General features: G+C 40.3%; 1 protein-coding gene across 4 annotated transcripts in view; it reads left to right on the top strand.

Annotated features, from left to right (window-relative positions):
• Atp2c1 (ATPase secretory pathway Ca2+ transporting 1) overlaps positions 1-27,327 on the top strand; it is a 111,160-nt gene that overhangs the window by 5,781 nt on the left and 78,052 nt on the right. The window contains exons 1-2 of one of the 4 annotated variants that reach the window (XM_051205743.1): positions 17,308-17,457; positions 17,753-17,938. The exons of 1 other annotated variant lie outside the window; for it this stretch is intronic. In XM_051205743.1, coding sequence (XP_051061700.1) covers positions 17,933-17,938 — 6 coding nt within the window. In that variant the 5' untranslated portion in view covers positions 17,308-17,457; positions 17,753-17,932. Of the gene's footprint in view, positions 1-17,183; positions 17,458-17,752; positions 17,939-27,327 lie in introns of those variants that run through there. 2 more of the 4 variants (XM_051205752.1, XM_051205761.1) reach the window with 2 other exon arrangements.

A 27,327-nucleotide genomic window follows, 5' to 3' on the forward strand; every position in this document is an offset into this window, starting at 1 on the left:
ATTTGTGTAATTCTATTTAGGTAACATTGAACTCAATTGCTGTGATAAGATGAAGCGGCATTTTAATATTTCTGACTATTAAATATGACATTAAAAGTGGAACCATTTTATTGTGGCAATTACACAATTCCCCTAACTGATGTGGAGGGGGGGGGATGCTGTATTTTTAGGCAAGAAAAAAAAGTTACCAACACCCTGATAAGCTGTAATTGAGAGGGTGCAGAAAGATTGATGGCTTCTTAGTCACCATCACCCAGCTTTATGATCTGCCTTTGTCACACACCGATCCTAGGGAATTGACACCACCCATTCAAACTTTCATTTAGCTAGGCACGTTGTGTTTCCTCAGTCAGTTTCTATATTGTGGCCATGTCCTTTCAATCTTATATCTGGCTGCCAGTCTTTCTCTCTTCCAGAACCTTAGCCCCTAGGCCATCATTACTTCTTGTATGGAACATGGAATAGCCTCCCGAGTTTCCACTGGAGACAGGCTCTTTCAAAGAGCCTCCCAGGCCCTTGCTTGTGATCTTTCAGTGGCTTTCACTTGCTTTGGGGATAAGGAAGGAGTTCCCTGTCACCGTCACAAAGGGCTTTATTTGGCTTGGCATTGCTGATGGTGCCTCCCTCTGTGCCTACAGTACTCCCACCTACTTAACTACTTACCCTGTTTCCTTGCCACTTCCCCCTACTTGTTACTTCTACTCTAGTTAACAAGTACTTTCCCTTCAAATCATTACCCATTAATTCTCCCAGGGTGAGCAGCTTTCCCTGCTGAGCAAATGGTCTTACCTGAGCTCTATTCCCAGGCCCCTGGCAGGGCAGGTTTCCCACCTCAGTCCTACAGTTAATAAATGCTCCAAAGAAAACTTGTAATTCTTCTTTGTCCTGAGCCATTCCATCTATCTGTGGAGCCATTGAATACCAGTAGGTCCCAGACAATTAGAGACGGGCCTGCCAGATGTGGGGCACTGAATACAGGTTGATGGAAATGAATGGATGGGGGAAATGGGTGTCATGAATTCTACCCCGAGACAGAAGTGCTTAAGAGTCCTTGTTGTTAGGCTACTGTGAAGAAGAGACAGATGTGAATGCTCTCCGTTGTGCTTGTCTATGCGTTTCGTAAGATTCATAGGGCTAGTTTGTGAAGAAAGCTTGGGATCTATTTCAGAGGTTGCAGAGAAAATTAAGCATGACTGGTGGGTAGAATTGCAGGGAAGGGTTGTGATGCAATAGTAAAACCAAATGAAGGAGGAAGGAGTGAACTATCATTTACAGAACACAGGTTACATGCCCCTCTTTGAAGACTGCTGGAACAATGGTTTCTGACCATCAAAGAGAATGCTGAATGACTTACTTGACCCATTCTACCTCTAAGATTCTAGATCAGTGGGCAGTAGAAAGACACAGATGGATAAAATTGTTTGTTTTTGTATATTTATCTAGTTGTAAAAAGTCTGTAGAATGAGCAATGTTGCTCCAAAGTCTAAGACCCAGGAAGACAGAATCTAATGGCTTTGGAGATTTGGGTAGAACGAAAATCCTCCAGCAAGAGAGGAAATAGAACTGTCTCTAGTAAAGAAAGACCTCAGGTGAAAAGCTCATGTATCAAAGACTAGCTTTCCTGAGCCTAATACTGAATACTTATATCCACAGTTTGTAGCTGTTATAGTTCCCTTCAGTCTAAGGCTACAAAGCTACACAGAGAAACCCTGTCTTTTGGGGGGGGCAAGTGAAAAAAATTGCCAGCTTCCTTCCTTCTTTCTTCCTTTTTTTGAGACAGGGTTTCTCTGTGGCTTAGGAGCCTGTCCTGGAACTCATTCTGTAGACCAAGCTGGCCTCGAACTCACAGAGATCCACCTGCTTCCACCTCCCAAGAGCTGGGATTAAAGGCGTGCTCCACCACCCCATGGATCAGTTTTCTCCTTTTCAATGGAAGCTTCTAGGGTTGCTCCATCCATATTGTTCATATCACCACAGCTGTGAAGATCTACTTAAGAGACACCTGGACTGCAGGCTGACTTCTGAGCTATTAGCAGTCCTATCATTTGCTTATGAATTTTCCTTGTTTACTGTACTCAGCTGCCTTCAAAACACAGAATAAGTAGGTGGCTGCCTGAGCTGTTATTTTGTCTCTGAAGTATAGGAACTCAACTGTAAAACCTTGTGTGTATATGAAGCTCCCTAAAGTGTGTTCATCAGATATTGTGGTAAAATACTGATAAGATTTCAGCCCATAGCTAGTTCACTCATTTGGGAGGCAAGGCAGGACACTATGGTGGGAGCATTAGGCAAATTAATTGTGTCTGGGAAACAGAGAGGAAGAGGTATTGTGTTTTGGAATATCCCCTTTCAGGGCATGATCTCAGAGGCCTTTCTTTCACAAGACCCTTCCTCCTAACAGTCTCACCGTGTCTCAATAGCCATCATTGATTGGATAGCTCAAGGTCCCAAATATAGAGGTTTGCTACACAATGCCACTCCTTCAACAGCTTGTGCACAACACTTTGCTAACTTCAGTACAGAACAGAAGAGGACATACTCTCACACCTTGTACAGACAGTTCTGTGCTGGGACTTGACAGAAAAAGAAATGAACTTCCTACATATGTCATACTGTTCAAAATTTGCTGTGAAAATATATATATATATATATATGCTTGCATATCCTACTAGAAGCATGGTGTGGGGGAAAATAATGAGATTGCACATTTTAGAATAAGGAATCTTGAGTTTTTATCAAATGCTTTACCTGTGCTGAGCACTTGGCCAGGTGCTTTATACCTGTCACAAGTTAGTTCTCGTAACACTGCAAAGTGGGCAGTGTCATCCTCACTTTGTGGGTAAAGAGGTATGTAGATCATAAGTGGGGGTAGTAAGATTAATAAGATTTTGATTCCGAATTTGTTGACAAAGCCTCTCCATGTGAGGCAGATTCCTGACCCCCACCCCATCCACCTCCTGCCACAGCCTCTGATTGGTTCCTTTCTCTCCTTCCTCTTGGCCTTCCTTTCATTTCCCCCTTGCAATTAGATTTTCTTAAGTTTATTAAGGATAACAGGACTGGAGAGGTGGCTTAGCAGTTTGAAGTGCTAACTGCTTTTCCAGAGGACCCAGGTGCCATTTCCAGTACCCACATGTAACTCACATATGGTACACACACACACACACACACACACACACACACACACACACACACACACGCAAGCTAAACATCAATACATATAAAATAAATAAAAATTTAAAAACAATAATGGTTAGAAATAAAACTGTGGTAGCTGTTGTGTTGGGAAGATGTTCCCTATTTTTTTTTTTTTTTTAATCAGGAATATGAGTGGTGACCCAGATTTTAGAGATATTTGCAGCTAATTCAATTTTCAGAAACTTTTGAAAGTCTGAGATCTGTATCAGTGTTTACTAGGGAAACATAACAAATAGGAGATAACCAATCATCTATCTCTCATTTATTTTCTAACAAGATGCTTATATTTATTATTATGGGTACTTGTGATGTATATCCTATATGATTATGGAGGCTTAGAATCCCCATGGTCTTTCCTTTGCAAGTTGAAGGACCAGGAGAACTGGTGATTTAATTTGTTTCAAGGAAGAAGGGCCAAGATCCAGGAACACTGAAGGCAGAGGATGGAGATTCCAGCACAGAGGAAGCAAGTATGACATTGCTGTGCTTTTGAGTTCTGTTTGGTCCTTTGTAGGTTGCACATAATCAGCCTACTGATTTACATGCTAATCTATTCTTGATAATGTCTTATCAGCTGCTATCCAGTCTGCCACCATTAGCCCTGGAAATTGACAAAAAAAGTTAAACACCAGAAGCCAAAAATATCAAAGATGATAAAAAATAAATATTTATTTAGAATAAACCAAGTCACAATAATTACAAAGTTGAGTGATAAACCCCACAAAATTCATAAAATGTAGAGGATGAAAGTGTATTAAAAAAAAAAAAAACTAACTTGACGTATCCTAAAATGATTTGTTCCTGCTTTTGGGGGGTTTGGGGTCTTTAATCACTACCTCTATTGACAGAAATTTCCTGATATTCTTTAACTAGAGAAGAGGGATGCACACATTCCCTGGACATGGCTAATTTATGTTTGTTTTTAAATTAAGTCTGGAAAGGACCATAGATGAGCTTCTGGCTCTGTTTTCTCCTGATCTGCTCATGTCCTTCAGGTCCTGGATACATTTACAGCAACATTTCTGGCTCTGTGACTTCGTTCAGGTAGTCAGAAAGTTCCCAGTTGTCATTTCTCCACCAGGGGAGTTAGCAATAGCTTAACCATATGCACACTGACTACAAACCACATATACATTCATACATATCACTAAAGCACATTTATATATGCCACTAAAGCATGTTCATATGTGCCACTGAAGCAGTTTTACATATGCCACTAGATCCAAGCATTATCTAAATGCTTTCCCCCACTCACCCTCCTTTGAGTCAGATCTAGAATACACCCGTGATCACTTATGCGGCACAGGATGTGGAGAAAAGCCAGCAAAACCAGTGCTCCAAAGTCAATTGCAATTCAAAGAATCTGCAATTTTTACCAAAACGCAAGACTGTGAGAACATGCTAGAGTTTATCCTCGAAATGGACTTTTGTGAGTAAGGTTTCCTCAAGTCTAGCTTCTATTGGCTTCCAAGAAAACCTGCCTTGGATGGGGTACAACATTTTAAAAGGGTCTTATCTTGTAACACACATGAGTCAATGGCATAGATGCCTCTAAAAGACGCTCTACGTAGTTTATCTTGAGAAATTGTAGTGCCCAACTCATGGAATGAAGTGGGGTCCCCCCCCCAGTATATTATAAATAGAGTAATGTAAATTGGAGATATTCTAGGGCTGGCAAGTCACAAAAGTTCTCATCTATGCCCTCATTTATTTGTGAAAAGGGATTTTTATTTGCAAAGAGATTTCTTGCAAATACAAATAGGTCTCAAACTCCTATGTTAGCTTAATTAATATTAAACACACCGTTTGCTATTCTTTCAAGGAGGCGATTTAACATGTGGAGGGTAGAGCATGTTATTGCTGCTAAAGACCATGTAGTAGAAAAATTGTAACTGCACTAAAGGAAGTCTTTAAAAATTCATTAAGAAGTAATCAAGCTTTTGCAAACCCATCTGTTATTTGCAGTTATAACATAGTTACTGTAACTTGCCTGGTGTCCTGTAAAAAGTCACCTTTATATTTGTTTTTCTTGCTGTGTCCATTGCTCATGTCTTCTGAGGCCCAACTTTTCCATGTGACATATTCTTAGCAGAAATGCTTGAATTTTCTACCTTTGTTATGTCCATGGATAACTGTTTTAAAATGTAAGAGCACTTCCAATGGTGTTCTGTACCATCATTTGGGTTAACAATATTTATCGCTCAACTAGGCCATGGTTTATAAATAAAAAACTCAGAAAATGAAGCAAATTATAGAAACACTTGTATATCAAATATACACATTTACAATTTTAAATCCCCCCCCCCGTGTGTGTGTGTGTGTGTGTGTGTGTGTGTGTGTGTGTGTGTGTGTGTAGGTAGGTAGGTATGTGCATACCAGTTGAGTGTAGATGCCAAAGGAGGTTAGATGACTCAGATTCCCTAGAACTGGGTTACAGGTGGCTTCGAGCCACCTGATGTGAGTGTTGGAACCTGAACTGGGTCTTCTGCAGAGCAGTGCATTGCTCTTTTAAAAATTATGTCAGAGTCCCTTCCAGCTGAAGTTACAGGTGGTTGTGAGCCACCTTATATGGATGCTAGGAATTGAACTCAGGCCCTCTGGAAGAGTGGTGTGCTTTCTTAACTACTGAGCCATCTTCTCGGCCCATGAAAAATTTTAAATGATTGAATAGGGGGTTAGAGAGATAGCCCAATGGTTAAGTGTAAACAGAAGTTTCTGTTCCACCTGGTCCCTCAACCCCTTAGTCCCAAATAAACACACAGAGGCTATATTAATTATAAACCTTTTGGCTGATGGCTCAGGCTTCTTATTGGCTAGCACTCTCTTAATTATTAAACTATTTCTACTAATCTATGTATTTCTACATGTGGTCTTGGCTCACTGGACAAAGCCCAGACCTGTTACCCCTTTGGCGGCTATATGACGTCTCTCTTACAGTTCACTCTCGGTGTCCTTTCCCCAGAAATCTCCTCATCTGGTAGCCCTGCCTATAATCCCTGCCTGGCTACTGGCCAATCAGTGTTTTATTCATCACCAATAAGAGAAACATATATACAGAAGGATATCCCTTATCAGTTAAGAGCTCTGGCTAATCTTTCAGAGGACCTGGGCTTGATTTCCAATAATGTTATGGTGTCTCACAGCCATCTGTAATTCTAGTTCCAGGGGACCCAATGCTCTCTTCTGGCCTCCAAGGGCACCAGGAAAATGTAAAATAAAAATTTCAAAGACACTGAATAGTATAAACAATATCTGTATGTTATGCATATATAGGTACATATGTGCTCTGTCTCCAATACAAAATTAACATAAATTATTAAAAATCATTGAAGCCTCTTAGTTGTTACATGACTAAACCCTTTTTATTTTATATTTTATTTTTAAATGAAGCTTTCCCTGAGGAGGATCCGTTTTCAAGAGAATGGAAATTTCTATTTACTTTGCAGAAAAAACACATCTCTTTCTTTCATCTTACTGAGCTGGTTAAGAAGCCTGATAACCCTGGTCAAAGAGGCACTGTTCCAAAGGGCCTGCCTAGAATCAGGAAACAAAGGCTGGCTTCGCAGCAGCCATTACAACTCTGGCTCTCATGTGCTGCTGCTGTCTACCTTTTGTCTTTATCGCCTCAAGTGTGGCTGGTGTGATGTGCAGAGGTGCCTACAAGGGAGAGACGGGATCCTTTTGTGATCACGGCGCTCTTTCCTCTCATGTTTAAAGGTACCTGGCTTTAGGCCAATAGGCATCAAGCCTTACATGATTTAATGATGATGCTGACCATTTTAAATGCTGATATGCACCCTCACTGTTCTTTAGAATTAAAGACCATTTGTCAGGATCAAAATATTTTTTTGATGAATGGTTTATGCTTCTTGCAGATCAGTGCTCAAACCCAGGCATGCACTGAAATCACTCAAGGGACTAATTAAAACATAGACTACCGGATTTCACCTCCAGAGTTACTAATTCAGTAGGGCTGGATGAAGCCCAAGAATTTGCCTTCCTAACAAGTACCCAGGTGGCAGGGACTCCACTTTGGGAACTACTGATGGAGGTCAGTTTAGGATGCATATTTCCTAGAATCAGAGCTGATAGGGATTGCCATGCATTCTAAAGAACAGGCTGGGTGCCACTTAGAGAGATGTAGTATCATTGTTAATGCCAGAGGAGCAGTAAATGAGGACTTACAGCTTGGAAAGTTCTTAATTGACCATTTCCAACTACAGCAGTCCCATGCCTAACATTCCATAATACTTACTAATGCAAGAAATGATTAGGTAGTTTCTTTGCTCTAAGCCTCTAATATACATATTCATAACTATTTGCTTCTTTCTTTGATAGATGTTTACTGATTAAACTGACTGGGCAACTGAGACTTTTGTTGTGGACTTAAATTATGGGACTTCAAGAGGATATAATAGTTGTCCTCTATATGATTCAAACTTAAGCCACCATCATCTAAAAAATTACTTTTCCTGGCCCCTACTCTGCTTCATATGCAAATAGGATGTTAAAGACGAGGAACTATAGTTTAGCTGGAAAGATGAAATCAGTGTTCCTGATACTGCCGAGTGGCTTTTAGATCTTAGACATATGTTTAATATGTATTTTGCTGATTCTTTTCAATAGAGTATGTTAATGAACAGGTCTCAATTTCCCACTGAATAATGATCAGTCTCTCTAAAATACTTACCTCTGCTTATTTATTCCTAAGATTACACTCTTACTTTAGCAGCCCTTTCCAACTCTGAAAAGATAAACCCAAGGGATATTTGAAATGCTTCTGGTTGGAGCATGAATTCCCCAGTAATGGTATTTGAAGGTTAAATAAAAACAACCAAGGAGATGATAGACAATAACTGAGAACAACCGAGAGAGACAATGACTATATAATTAAATAATATAGTCTTCACTGTCATCAAGGGAGCTTCAGGACAAATGGCCTTGATTCGGGAATTAGTCCCTCTCAAGGTTGTATGAATCCATAATGAAATGAATATGGCAAGACACGAGTAAAACAAGATAGTGAGCTGAGGGGAAATTCAATAAGCTGGGTAGCCTTTTGTGCACTCCCTAGCAGTGCACTGTGGGTGTGTGCAGGAAATCAAAGATGGGCATACGACTTTTATTCTGGACAGGAAGATACCCTTGTGCAAGGAGAGTCTGTCACCTGTTGGGCACAGCCTTAATCAGCCAAAAGCAGCAATGGCACTGTGGGTTGTGATGACCAAGTCTAATTACCTCAGAGAGTTGCTTTGTCTGTACTGAAAAGCAATAAACAAGTTGGGCTGTTTATTGAAAAAGGATTTTTATTTTCCTAAAATTAAATGCTTTAATCAAAATGGGCAATGTTGGCATTTTTACCTTTCTAGAACATTTGCATTTTCCTCAATTTGGGGGTAGAGCTCAGTGGTAAAATATGTACATGTATGAGGCTTTGGGTTCAATATGAAGTACTCCCTCCTGTTGAACAAGCAAACAAAACTTCCTTGATCATATGGAACAATAAACAATGCATGTAGGCTTTTTCTTTTTCTTTCTTTCTTTCTTTCTTTCTTTCTTTCTTTCTTTCTTTCTTTCTTCCTTCCTTCCTTCCTTCCTTCCTTTCCTCCTCCTCTTCCTCCTCCTCCTTCTTCTTTTTTTGAGATGGTGTTTCTTTGTGTATCCCTGGCTGTCCTGGAACTCACTCTTCAGACAATCTGTCTTGAACTCACAGAGATCCATCTGTCTCTGCTTCCTGAGTGCTGGGATGGTACATATAGGCTTTCTAAAACCCCTAAGTGCTGTAGGTTTTCACCCGCTCTAAATTAGATAATAAAACCTAGTTGATGTTTGAATCCCACACAGTTAACTATCTTTAAGTTTGTTTGAAGAAAGGTCATGTAAGGTAATAAGAAGGTACTTACTCAACTTCATTTTTCAATTCTGTAGTGGAATCTGCCTTTATAGTGACTGGTTAAGAAAAAGAAAAAAAAGAAAGAAAGACAAAAACAACAACTTGGGCCAGGGGTTCAGTGTAGTGTTGAAATGCTTACTAAGCATGTATGAGGCCCTGAGTTTGAGCCTCAGCCTGAAAGAAAAAAAGTCACCAGGGCACTCAGCTACATAAGAAACAAAATGCCTAAATGTCACTTCTTTCCAAGAATGAGATACACTTGTATGATTTTCACACATGCCTAATTAGAACTAAGAAAGACTTGTCCACAGAAACACTGACGCTAACAACCAAATTTTTACTTTACTTGCTAATAGGGGCTTGACAGAAACATACCCTTGGTGCAGTCTTACATCTTATTCTGCAGTCTCTCATCTCAAGTGCCTCAAGCATGACACTGTTTCATTTGTTTGTCACATGCCATGCTGCCTTAAACTCCTTAAATTTTACAGAAACAATTAACTAACCTTTGACATCTTTATCTAAATGTTCTTCCTCGTTTAATCCACCAATTTGGATGCTTTCAGTTATAAGCAGCAGAAAATGTAATGCATCGTTTTGTATTATAGGAGGCCAGGGTTTGTTGGTTTAGCCACACACTAAGAGAACTGGCTTCTTCCCGTCACTCCTTTGCACCCTTGCTGTTCACTTGTCACTGGAGATGTGTGAGAAGAGGGGCATTACGATGGTTGCAGAACCGTCAAGCATTCACATCATTAGGATTTGGTCAACCCACCCTAAGACTTTCCGTTTCTCCCTGGGAGATCTGAGGATGTGCATTTCTGTAGAATTCACAGGGGGCACTGATGTTTCTGGTAGCAGGGCTGCACTGAGAGACTTGGAAGGGCACAGTGGGTATTTGAGGGTCACTCATAACGATCATGCTGTATACTTTACCAGTTGGAATACAACACTGAGCTCTCTACTCTTCACCCTCCAAAGGGCATGATGGCCATGTCTAGCTGTGACACTCTTTTAGACAGGAACACTTCCCATTTACAACACCTGTGATCCCAGTAGTTGATATACCAGTTTCATGGGGAATGAAAAAATTTTGTGTCTGCCTGTTTACAATAGGGCCAGATCAAGTACCAAATGTGTACTTCAGCATATTCCTAGATTGTAGAAATATCTCTATCACCCTGCCACATGCAATTACCCATTTCACCTTAATAGAGTATTTTTAAAATATCTTCCAACACAGGGTATGTTCAGGCATTGCCTCTTATATCCAAACACCAAAATTAAAGTTATCTAAAGGCATATTGTAAAGGCTTCAGGTTTTCCATATATTTTTTGTTTGTAGTAAAGAACGTTCTTGCCTAAAGGTCTTGACAATTTGCTTGCATTGCACAAACGTTTCCCTGTCGATTTTGGATTTGTGTTTCTCCCCCCTTCCTCCCAAGTCACATTGCCAAATTGTAATTCCTCATTCTAAAGCAACTATTGTGTAGACCATATTTTGTGTAGCATGCTTACTGGCTGTAACAGTCTACTTGCATGACTGAGTTGGGCTAGACTTCAGAATTCTCATAAGCCTTGGGCTATTTTCCATCTTGCGTATTTCCCCTCTAATTTATTATCATAATGGCCCCTTTTCTCATTTATTTTCACAATAGGAAACACAGTAGAGAGAAATGATTTCTGCAGGGAGCATGGAAGGACACAGGCAAGCTTAAGCAAAGGGGGGAAAAAACCACACACATATACTGACTTCTAATTGGAGTAGAAAACTTTGAAGTATAGAATGTGCCATTTTGAAGGTATGAAGAAATGCAACCTTTTCCAAAGATCTCTAAGAGCAGAGTGCAGCAGGATAAAGAGACTGGAACATTTCCCCTATGAAAATGAGAAAGCATTTGAATTGGCCTAAAAAATGATACCAAATTCTCATTTATGACAACCAACCTATGTAGTCAGATGTTTCATTAATAACGACATGGATACTTGTTAATTATGAAAGCTCAGCCTTTATCTAGCTCTTATAACTTAAATTAACCCATTCATATTAATCTGCATTCTATCAAGTGGCATTATGTCTCTTTCATCTTGTACCTCCTGTTTCCTGGCATCTCCTGCACACCTGCATGCCTTCTCTTCTTCCTTTCTCTCTCTGGAAATCCTGCCTAGGCCTCCTGCCTAGCTATTGGCCATTCAGCTTTTTATTACCTTCACACAATGTACAAATATCCAACAACAAAGCTACCAGTAAATCTTCAAGTAGAAGGTACTCAGCAGTGGCTATTAAATATCTTTGGTTCCTCTAAGGTCTTTTGCTTGTGGGTTTTTTGTTTGTTTTGTTTTGTTTTTTGGAGACAGAGTTTCTCTGTGTAACAGCCCTGGTTTTCCTGGAATTCGCTGTGTAGATCAAGTTGGCCTCGAACTCACAGAGATCCACTTGACTCTGCTATGTTGGGATAAAGGTGTGTGCCACCATGCCTGACAGCCTGTTGTTTCTGAACAGTTTTTTCATCACTGTCTTGTCCAGGAATGAAGAGTATATTCCTTGATGCCTAAGATGATGCCTGAAAATTGTGCTGGAGTTTGTCAGGCATTGATATGCATGCCGTCAAAACTCCAAGGCACAGGGGTAGTGGAAATTTCTGATGTACAAGGACAAGTGCAACTCAGCATTATTAGCTTCTGATTTCAAGTGGCTCCTTGGATTCACAGTTTTCTCCGTTTTGGGCAGTGCTTGATACTGTTGAGGACTTACTCCTGCTTGAATCAAGTAGTTCTACTTAACCCCTTTGTGGTTTTGTAGAAGAAGGTTACATTATTACAATCTGAAAACCCCTTAAATTCTTCCTCCATCTGCTGCTCTACAGCAAAGCTCATTAGAGAAGCCCAAAGTGAAATTACCTTTATTTATTCCACAATAAATACTTTAAGTGACAATTTTTCAGATTAGCATTTATTCAGCAAATCTTCATATATGTGAAGACTTGTGTATGCTACAATATAACTATAAATATATTTACATACACACATACATATATACATACATATAAATATATGTATAAAACAGTCAAATGTTTTAGGGACAGAGATGAATTATGAAAGTTTGAAAATGAAATAGAATGGTATTTCCTTTCATCTTTTTCTTTATTTGGGGGTTAGGGACTGAGTTAGGGCTTGGTGCCTACCACTGAGCTACTTCACCTGTTCTCAGGGCGGGATCTTTTTAAATGGACACATTTACATTTCACAACAAGTCTTAAGATTTACAGAACTTGGGATACTGTGTGTCTATTTTACATGAAAATAATGAGGTCTTGAATCTGGGTGGCTACTCACATTCATCTTGTTTTACTTTTTCTTATCCTCAACTGCACCCCTTGGTATGTTCATCTCCAACCCAGAAGACTGGCAATGTGCAATAGTAATTCCAAACAATACTCTAGGTTCAGACCTGCAGAATGGGGAGTCATACTCAGCACAAACTTTAAAAATGAAGATTAAGAGTCTACTTTAAAGTTCCCCAGTGTCTTCTTTCAGGCTCATCAAATGCTTCACATTTTGAATGGCATTAAATGTGCACGAGGCTATGAAATTCTGTGGGAGATAAAATATTTGCATAGTACTTAGGGCACTGTGTGCAATTAAACTGACCAAACACAAGTAACTTACATTTGATCCCTTCAACTTTGCTTCCTTGTTTTTGGCTTTTACTGTAGCACTGCAAAAACAAGGCATCAAGCAGATTTATAGCAATCCTGGTAGGCAGTTGCCAGACACTAATTTCATATGAAATTCTTTTGCAGTGACCCCATTCCCTCATACATGACACTTCACATGCCTGTTGTTGTATAAGACACATTCTGTTGTGTAGTTGGAATAGGCTAACTTACAAAAAGGGCTGCATCTTTGTATCTTTTAGAAAAATGTTCAACTTTGAGAGTCTGGGACGAGAGCTCTGTCAGTAATTTGCTTGTCTTGCAAGTGTGAAAACTTACTGAGCTCCATGTCCAGCTGAGCATAATTTATAATTCCAGCATTAGGGAAGCAGAGACAGGAGGATACCTAGGGCTTTCTGGCCCATCAATCTAGGCTAACTGAGTAGCCAGAATGTTTCTAAGGATGGCATCCAAAGTTGGCTTACACACACACACACACACACACACACACACACACACACACACATGCTCAGTAAGATTTTAGATCAACTGTATGGAATAGTGAACCAGTGAACCTCCGTGAATATAGCTTTGCCTACTTACTTTTCCTAGGAAGTAGGCGAACTATTAAATTTTGATGCTTTCAGATGATGTTAAGTTAAAAGACATTAATTAGAGGAATATTTAAAATATAACTTTTCTTAAGTTTTAGTTTTAAAATCCTTATTCTTTTATCAACTGGGTTTATAAAAATGACAGCTGTCATACTTGATATTTTGCATGTCCTTTTATTGGGTTTAAAAAAATATTAGTTGAACCAGGGTAACTTATACAATGTGTTTTGTGTTCACATATTTTTTAATGTTCAATTTTATTATAACTTAACATTAAAAACAATGTGGCTTGTATCCTGTATAGGTTAAGGCACAGTATGAAGAAAATTGGAGCATCATGACCATTTTTCCCACTTTTCACTAACAGTAATATTTCCCCAAGAAGCCTCAGATTCTCCCCTTATCTCTCATGTGACCACTTTTCTTTCTTTTCCCAGTCATCTTTCTCTCTCTCTCTCTCTCTCTCTCTCTCTCTCTCTCTCTCTCTCTCTCTCTCTCTCTTTCTTTCTTTCTTTCTAGGTGGTGCTGAAGTTTGAACCAAGTGCCCCACCACTTTGAGGAACATTCTCAGCTCCTGTAACTACCTATGGACAAGATGCAGTTAATTTCGTAGGTTAAATATTCAAAACAAAAGTATCAGTAAAACTTAAATTTTAGGAGATTGATTTCTAAGGGACCACTAGCAGGCTTTCTTTTGGCTGCCAACCAGCTCCCAAATCATGACTCGGAGACTTATTATTAGTTAGGAATGCTCTGACTTATCTTATGTGTGTCTCACTAGTTATTACAACTTAGCTTAACCTGTTTCTCTTCATCTATGTTTTGCCTTGGGGCTTTTTTTTTTTTTAACCTTTCTTTCATTCTGAATGTCTTATTCCATGTTTGTCTGTCTGGTGGCTGCCTGACTGGCTGGCTGGTCCTGGGTGTCTCTCTTTTTTTTTCCCTCCCCTATTCTCTTCTCTTTTCTCTTTCATTCTCTTCTCTTTCCAGTGATATTTCTCCTCCTAATTATTCTCTCTGCCTGCCAGCCCCACCTATCCCTCTACTAACTAGCTATTGGCTGTTAGGGGTTTTTTATTAGACAAATCAGGTGCCTTAGGCAGGCAAGGTAAATAAAAAACAAAACACATCTTTACATAATTAAGCAAGTGCAGCATAAACAAATGCAATACACTTTATATAGTTAAAGTAATAGTCAACATAAACAAATGCATCATGTCTTTACATAGTTAAAGTATTATTCCATAAGAGTTGGCTGCAAGGAAACTTGGCTATCAGTGTCATTACAGCTAGGCTGCTTGTTTTTTCATGTAACAAGCTTACACCTTGGCAATGCTTTATATATTGTTTTCATTTCCAGTCCTTTCCAACAATTTCATTATACAATGGGAAAAAGAGTACTTACATATGTGCCTGTATTTTACATTTACAGTTCACTGTATTTTAGTCCCTTTATCACTTGTTGAGGTGGGGATGACAATACAACACCTCACAGAAGGGTCCTCATTGCTCTGAGGAGGAAATGAGAGAAGAAAACATTTCCGAAGTCTGTGATCTGCTGCTCTGGCTTTATTAATTAAAGCTTTAATATACAAATTATATGCATATACTTAAGAAATGTTAACTTTCAATCATAGAACCTAGAAGCTGATGTTACTGATGGTGGCTAGTGTGGGGTTAGTGATCTGGTACAGAATAGAAAATTCATTCTATAGAGATTTATGGACAAAACTCAAGGATAAGTTAAAAAATTGAACCAATTATTTCCAGGCTCTTGGCTGTCCCCAAGCCTAAGCATTTGAGAGATGGCTGGCAGTGAATTGAAGAGTGAAATATATAACAATTCTTTGGCAGTGTTGGCCTTAACTTTTTTTTTTTTTTTTTTTTTTTTTTTGCTTTCACATTTTAGTAAAACTTTAGTGTAAGCTACTGTCTGTAAATATTTGGGGGTAACTGTGGATTCAGTAGCTTTGGGTAAAATGTTTCAGGTCTGGGTATGTAAATGTAGCTTAGTGCTAAGGTACTTGTATAGCAGTGCAGGCAACCCTATGTTCCATCTGAAGCAACACACACACTTCCCAGTCAGTCTGCCACTGTGTCCCAGTTACAGTCCATCACCGAGGGAAGCCAAGGCAGGAACCTGGGGCAGAAACTGATGCAGAGCCCATGGAGGAAGACTGCTTACTGACTTGCTTCTCATGGCTCACTCAGCTTGTCATGTTGTATAACCCAGTACCATCTGCCCATGGGTGGCACTCTCCACAGTGACCCAGGTGCTCCCACACCAATCAATCAAGAACATGTCTCACAGACTTGCCTATAGGGCATCCTGATGGAAACATTTTTCTCAGTTGAGGTTCTATCTTATCAGATGACACTAGCTGTGTCAAGTTGACAAAAACCCAGCACAACAATGAAATTACTTTTTCCATAAGTAAACATATGGATTTGAGTCTTTATATTATGTAATCTACCCTACATTTTAAAATTATGATTGGTATAGCATTAAGGCTATATAAGTACTAATAAATACTACAAACCGATTTTAAAACTGAGCAGAAGACAGCAAATTTATTATAGAAACCACAAGCTTATACCACTGGGCATACAAACTAATTAAGCATACAAACCAAAGTGGAGAATAGTAAGAGTTATTATAGATTTCTAGATTAGCCTGCCCTTTAACTTGTGCCCATGAACCGCTATGACTGTGGAAAGGTAATTTTTCAAAATAAAAGCAGTGTGTGTGTCTTTCAAAGCTGTTCAGAATTTCTGATTCTAAATTTTGCTTAACTTACCAGCCACCTAACACAGGAAGACAACTTGGTTCATTAGACTGAACGTGTAGTGGGAAGCGCGTTACAGGCCCCGATATAAAAGAGCAACTTTGTAATGCTTATTTACTGATAGGAGAAAGACTCTTTTAACAGGAAGGGCCTTTTTTCTTTGGAGCAGATTGGGTGGGTGGGTGGGGTCTTCGCAGGATGCTCAAGAACTGGCCACAGGTGTAGTTCTGCCCTCTAGTGGACATAGGTGAGAGATAGATGGGTTCAATTGCTACCTGTGCTCACCAAGCTTAGCCAACTATTCATCAAAAAATCTTGTGTGAGATGCTAAATGAAAGGCTGACAGCGGCCGGCCAAGGTAATTCCGGTTCTTCATCTTCGATGGTAGGGCTAGTTGCTATTCTAGCTACTCTCGTTGCATACGCTTGAGCAGTCACTCTGAACCTCGCCCTTTCACGACACACGGGCTGCGGAGCACACTCCTGACCAGGACAGACTTTCGGAAACTGGCTTCAAGATGACTGGCCCTCGCAAGAGCAGAGAAGCAGCCAGAGCAGGTGCTTGCAAGCGGGGCTGAGACGCGAGGAAGGCCGCTGACAGGAACAGCAGCTTCTCACTGCGTCGTCCGAGGAGATTGTGACGGCCGCGGGACGGGAGATACTTCCAGGGCTGTGTATAGACTGCCCAGGCGACTGTGGGACACGGCCATGACCGTGTCTGTCCCTGCGTCTCCATCCCACGGCCGCCGGGAGGGGATGTGTGGCCGGAGAGAGGGATGGGCGTGCTTCCGCCCCGTGCACCCGGCGGGTGTGTAGAAAGCGGGCAGACCCTATTCCAAGAGCCCGAGAGGAGCCGCGGGCCCCGCGGTATCCCACAGCGCCTCTCCAGCCCGGGACAACGTCCATTAGGGCCCGCAGCCTCGGCCTCACTGCACTTCCGCTCACCCGCGCAGCGAGCCGGAGTGCGCCTGCGCGCGCGCCTCTCCCGGCGGAAGTGGCAGCGACAAAGCTCGGTGGGCGGCGGGCCGGGTAGTGCAGGGCGCGCCGGGCGGCGGGCGGCGGGGAGGGGCGGAGCGCAGGAGGTGGAGGCGGGAGCAGAGCTGCTCGGCCGTGCGCGGAGACGCGCGGAGCCGACGGGCCGAGCTTGACGGGCCCTCGCCGCTCCTCCTCTCCCCTCCCCGCCGCTGTCCCGCTGTCCTGCCCGATCTCCGTTCTCCTCGGGACGCGCGGCTGGGCTCCGTGTGGCGCTGTCCGCGCCGCCGGCAGCGCCCGTTCGCCCGAGGCGCGTGGGGCGCCCCCGCAGCCCGGCGAGTGAGTCTTCGCAGCCTGGACGGGGCGGGCTGGAGGGGGGACGTCTGGGGTGTCGGGGAGGATTCCGGGTATCCACTCCTGCCCCTATTTCCAGAAACTTCCAGGTCCGGAGGGAAGGGGGCGTCCGGGGGAACGCTTCTTGCCCGGAGGGCGCCTCTCGGGCGCCGCCCGGCTGGTGTCAGGCGCTGGCGCTGCGGGCGGCGCGGGGGGCGGGCTAGGGAGGTGGCGGCTGGGCGGGGGTCGCCCCGCTCCTCTCCCCTCTCGTCAGCTCCGCTTCTCCTGGTTTCTCTTGCAGATGCTGCTGCTAGGGGTGGTGGGAGCAGCCGTGGGACGCGTGGCCGGGAGCGGGGGTGACAGCCTGGGATTCCGGGGTCTTCTCTTCCTTGTCCTCCTCCTCTCCTCTCTATTCCCAGTGTGGCCGTGGCTGACACTAAAGACTTTGTAGCCATCAACCCGAGTGCAGTTTCGATGGAAAATGAAGGTAAAAGGCCCCTGGCAAGATGGGTTTGCAACGCAGAGTTGAGGGTGTGGTGGTTTGCTTTTTAAGTTGTCTGTCCCTTTCCACCTTTTTATTTTCGTGGTTTTCTTTAATTGGTCCCCCCCCCCCCTTGCATGTGAAATGTCTGAGGATTGCTTCCCTGAGGGCATCTAGCTTTTATTTTGGTAACATGGGTATTGCGGGGGATTAAGGTTATGTGGGTGACAGCTTGATTCTGCTTTTCTGGGAAATTATTATTTTCTTTAGCATAGGGAATGGAACGGAAGTTTTCATATGCGATAGCATCTGTGCACGTCCTTACAGCTCTTTAAAAGGAATCAGAGGATGGAAAGTGGGAATGGGAAGAGAAGGCAACGGATCTTATCTCTGTATATGTGCATAGTAAGCTTTGTTAAAGACGTGCGATTGGATTCAGTTATAAAAAGGTTTTTAAGATAAATTCTAGCTTTGGAAAAAAGCGTTTTTTTTTTTTTTTTAAATTTATAGAAAAAAAAAAAAAAAAAAAAACCCAAGACAAACCAAAACAAGAAACGAACCCTTGAGTTTAACGAAATCTTCCGAGACTGTTTCCCTTGTTAAAGTTCCGCCCGATTTCAAAACATCTTTAGGAGGCTGACAGTGGATGGAACCTGTTTGTCCCTATTACACATTGTGTTTGGACACATTCGGTTGTTACATGTTACTCAACTACTTTGGCCTTATTAAAATAATGCTTTTTATATATAGCACTGGTGTTTTAAAAATTTTCAAGTAGCTGATTAAATGATTTTTCTTCCCTCTTGAACCAACCATGTTTATTGTTTGGACCGACTTCTGCCTTGTGTGTGATCATCTCTTTTTTTCAACCTTTTTTTTGACCCAGCTGCAAGATGCTAGGCAAGATACTGGATAAATGATTGCTTTTCTTACCCCTCCCTTGAATCATTTGGTTTTAAACTCTTTATCTGATACACAGGCTGCAGTTAGGCTGTTATGTTTTTCCATTGTTGATGTAGGCTTGATTGGTTAAGTAGGACTTGAAATTTTAAAATAGGTGTTTCTTGTGGTTGCAGTAATCTGTTGTGCTATTTGCAGAACTGTGGCACATGTAGGAAAAGTGATGAGAGGCATGGTCTTGCCGTGTATCAGTCTAGATGGATAATTGGTGGAAGGCATTTTCTGACAAACTGAAGTGTGTAACTGCAGAGAAATTATACTAATGGGGTCTTTAAGAAAGCAGTTGTATGTTTGTTTGTTTGTTTTGGGGGGTGGTATGGGAAATTGTTTTTCTAACCACTTTCCTCTTTTATAGATTTAAGAAAGGCATGTTTGTTTTTCATAAGACAATATTATGTCCATTCATGTAGTGGTTTCTATTTAGATACCTCTGTAAGTAAAATCTCAAAGTTGTTGTACATCTGTGAGCTATTTTCAGAGTGTTACCAGATTTAGGAGGGTAGCCTGGAGTAGGTGGAGAGCTGGCTGTTGGTTTTCTTTCTTAGTGCCTTAGGAATCAGAGCATGAGTAATGAAGCTAGCTAGCACTCATCTGCTGAGGTAGGAGGAGGCGGCTGTTAGATAGGAGTGTGTTCTATTTTATGGCCACACAAGGATGATATGGCTTCATAGTAAAAAATGATAATGTCTTAAAACTTGAGGGGTTTTCTGCCCCATTATTTTGACCATGAAGAGCCTATTTTTGTTAATTTCTTATTACACTAATCTCTTAACAAGTTTTTTTCCTATTTCATTTTTTTTTTTAAAGAAAGACTTGTAGATAGCCTAGCATCTTCAAGAGCAATTGACTATCTTAAGATGGATTTGCATTTCTTTTCATTTATCGTTTGTACCTTCTTCTGACCTGATTATTAATAGCTTAGAAGGGTGGATGCAAAATACTAAATTCTTGCCCTAATGCAAAACTGTATTGCTTTAGGCAATTGCTTTCACCTTGCCGAGTTTCAGCTATAAATTGGGATTAAAAATGCACAGTTCACAAAGTTGAGGTGATGAGAAACACTGCAGATGTTCTTTTGGGAGAGGGAAATGCTGGAATTGTAGAATTAGGCATCTCACTGTGAATACTGCATCTTTATATTGTTTGCCCTGCTACAGATTATTAAAGCTTTTTGTGCTCTTGTTTCTTCATGTGTAAAAATAAGGTAATGGTAGCTACCTTATGAGGTTGTTGTTGTAAGTGCTCAAAACAGCATCTGGCATACAATAGATAATACATGTTAATTGTAAATAGCATAATTCACTGTTGGTTGCATACATACTATTATGTCACTTGGCATTATGTCATGACAGTTCATTGTTGGAGCTGGGAATAGTGGTGCCCAAAATGCTCAGGATGAAGGGACTAGTTCAGTGTGGAGTGGGTTTAAGTAATTTTCTGTATTAGAAGGGAGGTAGGGTCCTTCCTCCCCCCCTGGATCTGACACTCTACTTCTGAGCTGCCTCAGATTCTAAGTTGAGTTGTCTGTGAATGGGATGTTGCAGACTTGGGGGGTTGGTATAGTGAGTGAAGCCAGAGGAATGGTTGGCACAGCTTTAATGAGTGATTAAGCCATGCTACTGTTGTCCAGGAAGAGTTTGCCAGTAGGTAGGCAGATAAATTGCAGTGTTAAGTGTGAACTGTGTAGGGTTATCTGATAGTGGCTCTCTAGAGCATCTGCAAGGAAAGAATTCTTAGTAGTCATGTTTACAGTGGTTACATCCCAGGAGGAAATGGCTTTATCCATTTACTTCAACTTCAACAATAGAGGTATTTTCTTTGGCACCAGATTCTGATTCTTCTAGACTTTTTTTCCCAGGGCCCATTTAAACTTTGTCAGGAGAGCTTGACCTACTTTTAGCCATAGTCTCCTGGATGCTTCATGAATACCTTCTACCAGCCAGTAGGAGTATTTGAAGCCTTAATTTATTTTCTCGAATTTCAAGGATTAGTCCTAGACAACCAATTTTTGGGATTTTCATCCGAATTTGAAACTCCTTTTAGCATGCTTATTACAAGTCTAAACTAACAAGATAACTATCGCTTAGTAATCTGAGATACACATATATACAGCTTTCTAACTTTTAAAAAGTTGTTGATAGTTTAAAGGATGGCTTACATTTCTAGCTGGAGGGTTTTGCAGATAATTTTTTTCCCCTCCCTGTTAACTGTTTTAGTCTTTGTAACAAATTCGGCCTTTTCTAAAGAGCTGGATGTTTAATGTCTCATAATACTGTTTAAATGTGTCATTCACTCGTGAATAGAAATGTAATAATCTTCAGGGTTTTAGGAAATGCTACATCCATATAGGAAATGACCCTCTATCTTTTTTGATGTCATTTGTATTTATACTTTTCAAAGTAGTTTATCACTCAGTTTCAAATAGTTAATCATCTTGGAATGTCTCAAGAAAGTACTTTGGTAGGAATACTGTGGGGACTCTAGGTTACAAAGAGCAGTAGGAAAGAAAAACACTTTAGTTTTATTCCAACTTATAAAAGTATCCTAAGTCTCCAGGTCTGAAAAATGTAGTTATTTTATTTGCAGTGATGTCTCTAAGATATTCTCAAGAGTGTGTCTAAAAGCATTTTTTAAAAGAACAGACTATTACAGGGTTTGTAAGCAGTAGGCTCAATAACCTTTAGAATTTTTTTTTTTTTTTGGTGTGTGTGTGTGTGTGTGTGTGTGTGTGTGTGTGTGTGTGCTACAGTATGTGTATGCAGGTTAGAGGACAACTTGGGAGTTGTTTATCTCCATCATGTGGTTATCTCCATCATGTGGATTCTATAGATTAAGTTTAGGTTGTCAGGCTTGTTGCTAAGTGTCAACACCTACTGAGCTATCTCACCAGACTAGCAATAGCCTTTGACAGTTGAATTCTAAATGCTTGTTTTATCTTAGTATTCTTGTGTGTTCTCAAGCTTGTGAAATAGGTACTCTATGAACTAAAAGATCTTTTGAACTCTGTTTTGTCTCAATATTCTGACCATTTAATGTCAACAGAATCTATCTCTGTTAATTGAAACATCATGAAACAAAGTAGTTGTCTGGAGGACACATTTCCTGAGGTCCAAAGCTGGTTCTCTTTGGAGATCTTACTTAACTAGGATGTGTTTACAAGGTTGAATTTTGTTTCAGAGGTGGCAAGAATACCTTCTCTTGTTGGTAAAGTAAGTTAGGGTTATTTTTAATTTGCACCTTTATTATCTTAATGATAGCTTACAGTTAGTTCAAGAGAGTCCTGAATTTACCTTGTTAAATGATAGTCTTTTTATAATAATTTCAGGCATCCATTGTAACAAGATTCTTTCTGCTTTTCTTGAGGAAAAATGTTGATAAAAGTTAAACTGATTAGTGAGCTCTCAGGCTAGTGTCATAATTCTGCAGAAGAAATAATTTCTCTAACATTTCAGATTAAGTTGATATATTTCTTAATGAATTTTAATGGCTAGGGTTTATATTCACTTACTAATTTATATGCTTTTTTTCTATATTCTTTGTTTTCTGGCTTTAAGTTGTTGTTGACAAGAGCATAAATTTTAGTATATAAGTAATTACTCAGATGGTGTTGAATTAGGTTCCTTGGGCTAAACTTGTGACACATTTGGAAAAAATCTGAAATGTGAAAAGGTTAATATTTGGACAGTGATTAAAGGGGCCAGGAACATTATCTCAGGGTGGCCATAATTGGTGTCTAATTCATCTCTTCTGGCTTTCTTTTTCTGCTACAGGTATTAGTTTAGGAGAAGGACTTATGTACTATACCTGTTAATTATAATTGCTTAAGTAAAGCCTTTTGGCTTTGGCATGTGGTCATTTTGTAAATGTGCTGATTTAAGTTGTGTGTCCCTGTTCCTGAAGTAATGATGTTTTTAGAATGACTTGGTGGCATCCTTTAAAAAGTTATTTGTACTTATTCAAGTAGAATTAGACTGCAGTAAATACTATGTTGTTTCATGTTCAACCCTTTACAGAAAAACAGAAATAACCACACGAACAATTTTCAACATTGTCTGTGGTGTCTTCAACAGCTCATTGCCTTTGGGCCTGGCTGGTCAGGTCCCCAGCAGTCGGTAATCAGGAAAGAGAACGCTTTCCTAAGGAACACTGCAGTAATGTTTTAGGGCAAAGTTAACTTACATCATGTTCTGTATTTCCTCTCATCCCGTCACCTTTCACTTGTACCCCTAAAACTTAGACTTTGATATTGTTATTTCATTCATGTATGTTACCATGTACCCCTTCATCCCTTCCCTCTTTGAATACAGTGACTCTAGTAGACTTTGCTTGGCTGTGTTAGAATTTCTTTAGTAGGTGATTGCTTTTCTTCATCTGTGTGTCTATGAAGGGGGGAGTAGAAATATTTGGCTCAGGCTGTCTTTGGGAGGGAGACCTTCCTTGTTCTGTGGAGTGTCATCGCTACATTTCCTCAATGGAGGCAAAGCCTTTCATGTTGTGATCGCCAGAAATAGCATGTGGTGTGCTTTGTAAAGATGTATAAACTAATCTCTTGTATACCTCTATGTCTTTTTCTTAATGCTTATGAGGGCTGCTATTACCCAGACTTGATACCTGGCTGTGAAACTAGAAATTAGTACCTGTGATCCTGTGTGAACTCTAGCTTCCTTTCCTCCCCAGAAAAAGATGTGATTATTACTGACTTTTTTTTTTTTTTTTTTTTTTTTTTTTTAAACGAGTCTTATGGGGTTATGTATGGAGGGAGGTTTTAAATCTAATACCAGTTCTGTTAGAAGACCAAGGCTCAAAGATTGAATGAAAAAGTTGGCTTTCACTCTGGTTCTTTCATCTGGGGGTAATTTCACACTCCAGAGAATATTTGGCTATGTCTAGAGACATTATTGGTTGTCACAGCTGCAGCAGTGCTGTTGACATCCAGTGGGTAGACACCAAGGATAAACACTGTACTATACACAAGTTATCAGCTCCCTCACCCTCTTCCTTTAAGGCACTATTTAGCCCCAAATGTTGTTACCTGTTGAGAAACACTTTTCTAACCAAAGGTAAGAAAACTACTTCTGAGCCTTGGTTTCTTCCTTTGTAAAGAGGTGGGGACTACTCTTAGGTTTGTCTGGGTTAAACAGTGTCACATGTGTACATGTGCCTAGCAGCCAAAAGCTGGGAAGCAAATGCAGATTTCCTTTAATTTATTTAAAGGGAAGAGGAACCTTTTGGCCACTTTAGCTTAGGATTCAAAGGCTTTAGTATTTGTCTTAGTTCTAAGTTGCATGTCTAGGAAACCTATAGTAATTTGTGCTTTTCTTGTGGTTTTATCAAGTATACTGCTGCTTTGGTTTGGATTTTTAATTTTATAACTTAATAGTAGACAATTCTGAAAGCTAGGTTAAATGTCTAGATTTTGCTCACTGGGGTTAAATTCTTAGTTTTACTTTTAGGCCATAAATAACATTGCAGGTATTATCTGTTGCTTCAGAACTTCGTTTGTTGTTTTAGATCTGTTAGACTGGCTGGTCAGTGAGCCCCTTGCTGCAGCCCCAATGCAAGGGTTATAGATGTCAGCTACACCTGGCTTTTTACTTGTGCATTGGGGATGCTAGTAGAGCAGGGACTTTACTCACTGAGCCATTTTCCCAGCCCTCTGAACTGTTTCTTAGTGAATATGCCAGACTACCAGGGTCTGTAATACTTTTCCCCTTCTACACATTTACAAAAATTCCAGTTCATCTCTTCGAGGTCAGAAGTCACTGTGCATTCAATGTAAGCAAAAACACTTTCCTACAACTAAAATGTGTAGTGCTCAGAGTTGATTATTTTTTATAGTAATCAGTTATATCTGTTGGTAAACTACTTCTAAGGACTTAGCTTCCCATAGTGCCTTTAATTACATACTTGGCCAGCAAGCTGAAGTGTATCACAAAAATGACTGACTTCATAGGGGTTTGGTTTGCAACAGCCTGCAAAGTTAAGGTCACCAGTTGATTGCATAATGAAGTGAGTATTATAGAAATATTGCTAGAAAATATGGGAATCTAACATTTGTTACTGCAGTTGATGAGAGAGTGGCAGCAAAGGTTTCAAGTGCTGAATGTGAGGTAGTGAAAAACAGTCACAAATATGAAAAAGTGTAGGTAACGTGACATGCATCTCTCTACCAGACATATTCAGTAATTTGTTATAAACTGATATTCACGATGTATGCCCATCTTGCAACTTGATAAAAAATGCTAGATTCTTTCTTAAAACAATATAATTCAAGTATGATTATATTTTGGATGAAAATCTAAATGGGAAGGAAGTTTTTCTAAATTTGCTTAAACTTTTAGTGTTTTGTTAACATTAGACTTAAATAAAAGGTACAGTACTAGTCCAAAGAGTTCCCAAGTGCCTGCTTCCTAAATTCTCTTATGATTGCACTGTATACATCATGGTATGCTGATCAAAACTAGGGAATTTACAATTATAAAATATCCTTTTTCTAGCCCAATTGAGGATCCATCTTCCCTTTTAGTTGTCATTGTTCTTGTTTCTTCCCATCTGTCATGTTTTCTAATCTTTTTCTTTCTCATTGTATGTGACCTGGATACTTGAAGAGTGATGGTCAATTGTTTTTGTTTTTGTCTCTTGATTTTGAATTCATTGGATGATTGATAACTCATAATTAGTATGTTTTATGACTGGTAAAGTTATGGTGATCATTTGATTAAGGTAGTGCTGTTTCTTGGAGGTAAGTTACTTCTGTGATGTTTGCTTGATGATTTCCAGTTTCCTCATTTATTTATTTATTTATTTATTTATTTATTTATGTATGTATTTTATGTATATAGTTTGTCTGCATGTATGTTTGCACACCAGAAAGATGATGGCATTGGATCTCATGAGACTACAGTTTAGATGGTTGTGAAGCACCATGTGGGTGCTGGAAATTGAACTCATACCATTTTCCTAAAAGATCTGGGAACTTGGAGAATGCTATCTAGAAGCCAACATGTGGATGGTGGGTGAGCTCAGCGCTTCTGAGGCCTAGTTGAGGTCACCTAGCAGGTCACAAATAATACATGCATGTCTACATGTTTTTATTTCCTTATCTGTCACTTGGATACTGATTGTTGTTTTAACTTGTGGAACCACAGGGTTTATTCTAGTGTAATATTTATTGAAGCCTCTCTTTTTTGAGACAGGATTTCTCTGAGTAGTTTTGTAGACCAGGCTGGCCTTGAACTCACAGAGATCCTCCTGCCTCTGTCTTCCCAGTGCTGGATTAAAGGTATGTGCCACCACTGCCCGGCTTGAAGCCTCTCCTATATCATGTGTTGGTTGGTCTTGGAAACCTGAGTAGGGGCATTAAGGGAATGATGAAAGGACAGACACAGAGACATATAGACAGAAAAGCTGGGGTCAGGTGGGCCGTGCATACCCTTATGGAGTCTCTCCAACTATGCAGCAACCCGAACCCTCAGCATTAATTAATGCATGGCACCTAGGGGCTGTGGTGTGGTGGGATGACTAGTACCCACATGTGGGAGAAAGACTGTGCTTGCTAGTGTTTGCATACACTGCCAACATTTGCACTTGGGCCAGTGCAAGGCTTTGCATACCTCTAAGCCTGGCCTGGGGTATATTGGGGTGTTAGGCAATTTCCCATGTGTCTGAGGCATTTGGATTTGGCTGTTCCCTTATCAACAGTACATGTTAACCCAGGACTTTACTTATTATTCGTACATTCATTCAATGCTTCCTCTGTTTCCCAAACTTTCTTCCTTATGTCTCTTTTCAAAAGTTTCATACACAGTAATTGGTTGACTTGTTCAGTTCTAATTCACAACCATTTCTTCATAAGAAATACATTAAAATGTTATTAGTGTGTATGAATAATGTGGATATTTGGTTGTGCATGCTGTGTTACACATGTGGAAGCTAGATGACAACTCTGGAGTTTGTTCTCCTATCTTTATGTGGGTTCAGGTCACCAGGCTTGTGTGGCAAGTGCCTTTATCTGTGGAGCTATCTCACTGGTCCAGGAAATAAGTTTTAAAGTAGAACACACTATTTTTCATTAGCTTTACAGCATGTAGGCAAATTCTCCTTTCCAAAGATGGCTTGGGTTTCCATGTACAATGAAGATTAGGTTCAGTTTCTTACCATTTGCATTCTCTTTTAGTCTCCTCCCGCATCTTGTTTGATCTTAATTAATTTTAGATCTATTTGAAGTAAATGTTGACCACATCTCTCTTCTATTTATTTGTAATAGAGAGCTGCTAGTTAAAATGACTAGATTTGCTTACAGTTGGGTAAAGTTGCTTTTGCTGTGCCTGGTAGCAGTTGGACGGCAAGGAGCCTTGATTCCTCTGGGCTGGCTTGCTTGGTTCCTTAGTTACAGTCTCCATCTTCCTTCCACACTGGGGAATTTGTACCAGCTA

This window comes from Phodopus roborovskii, unplaced genomic scaffold (assembly GCF_943737965.1).
Source record: "Phodopus roborovskii unplaced genomic scaffold, PHOROB, whole genome shotgun sequence".
Taxonomy (NCBI): Eukaryota; Metazoa; Chordata; class Mammalia; order Rodentia; family Cricetidae; genus Phodopus; species Phodopus roborovskii.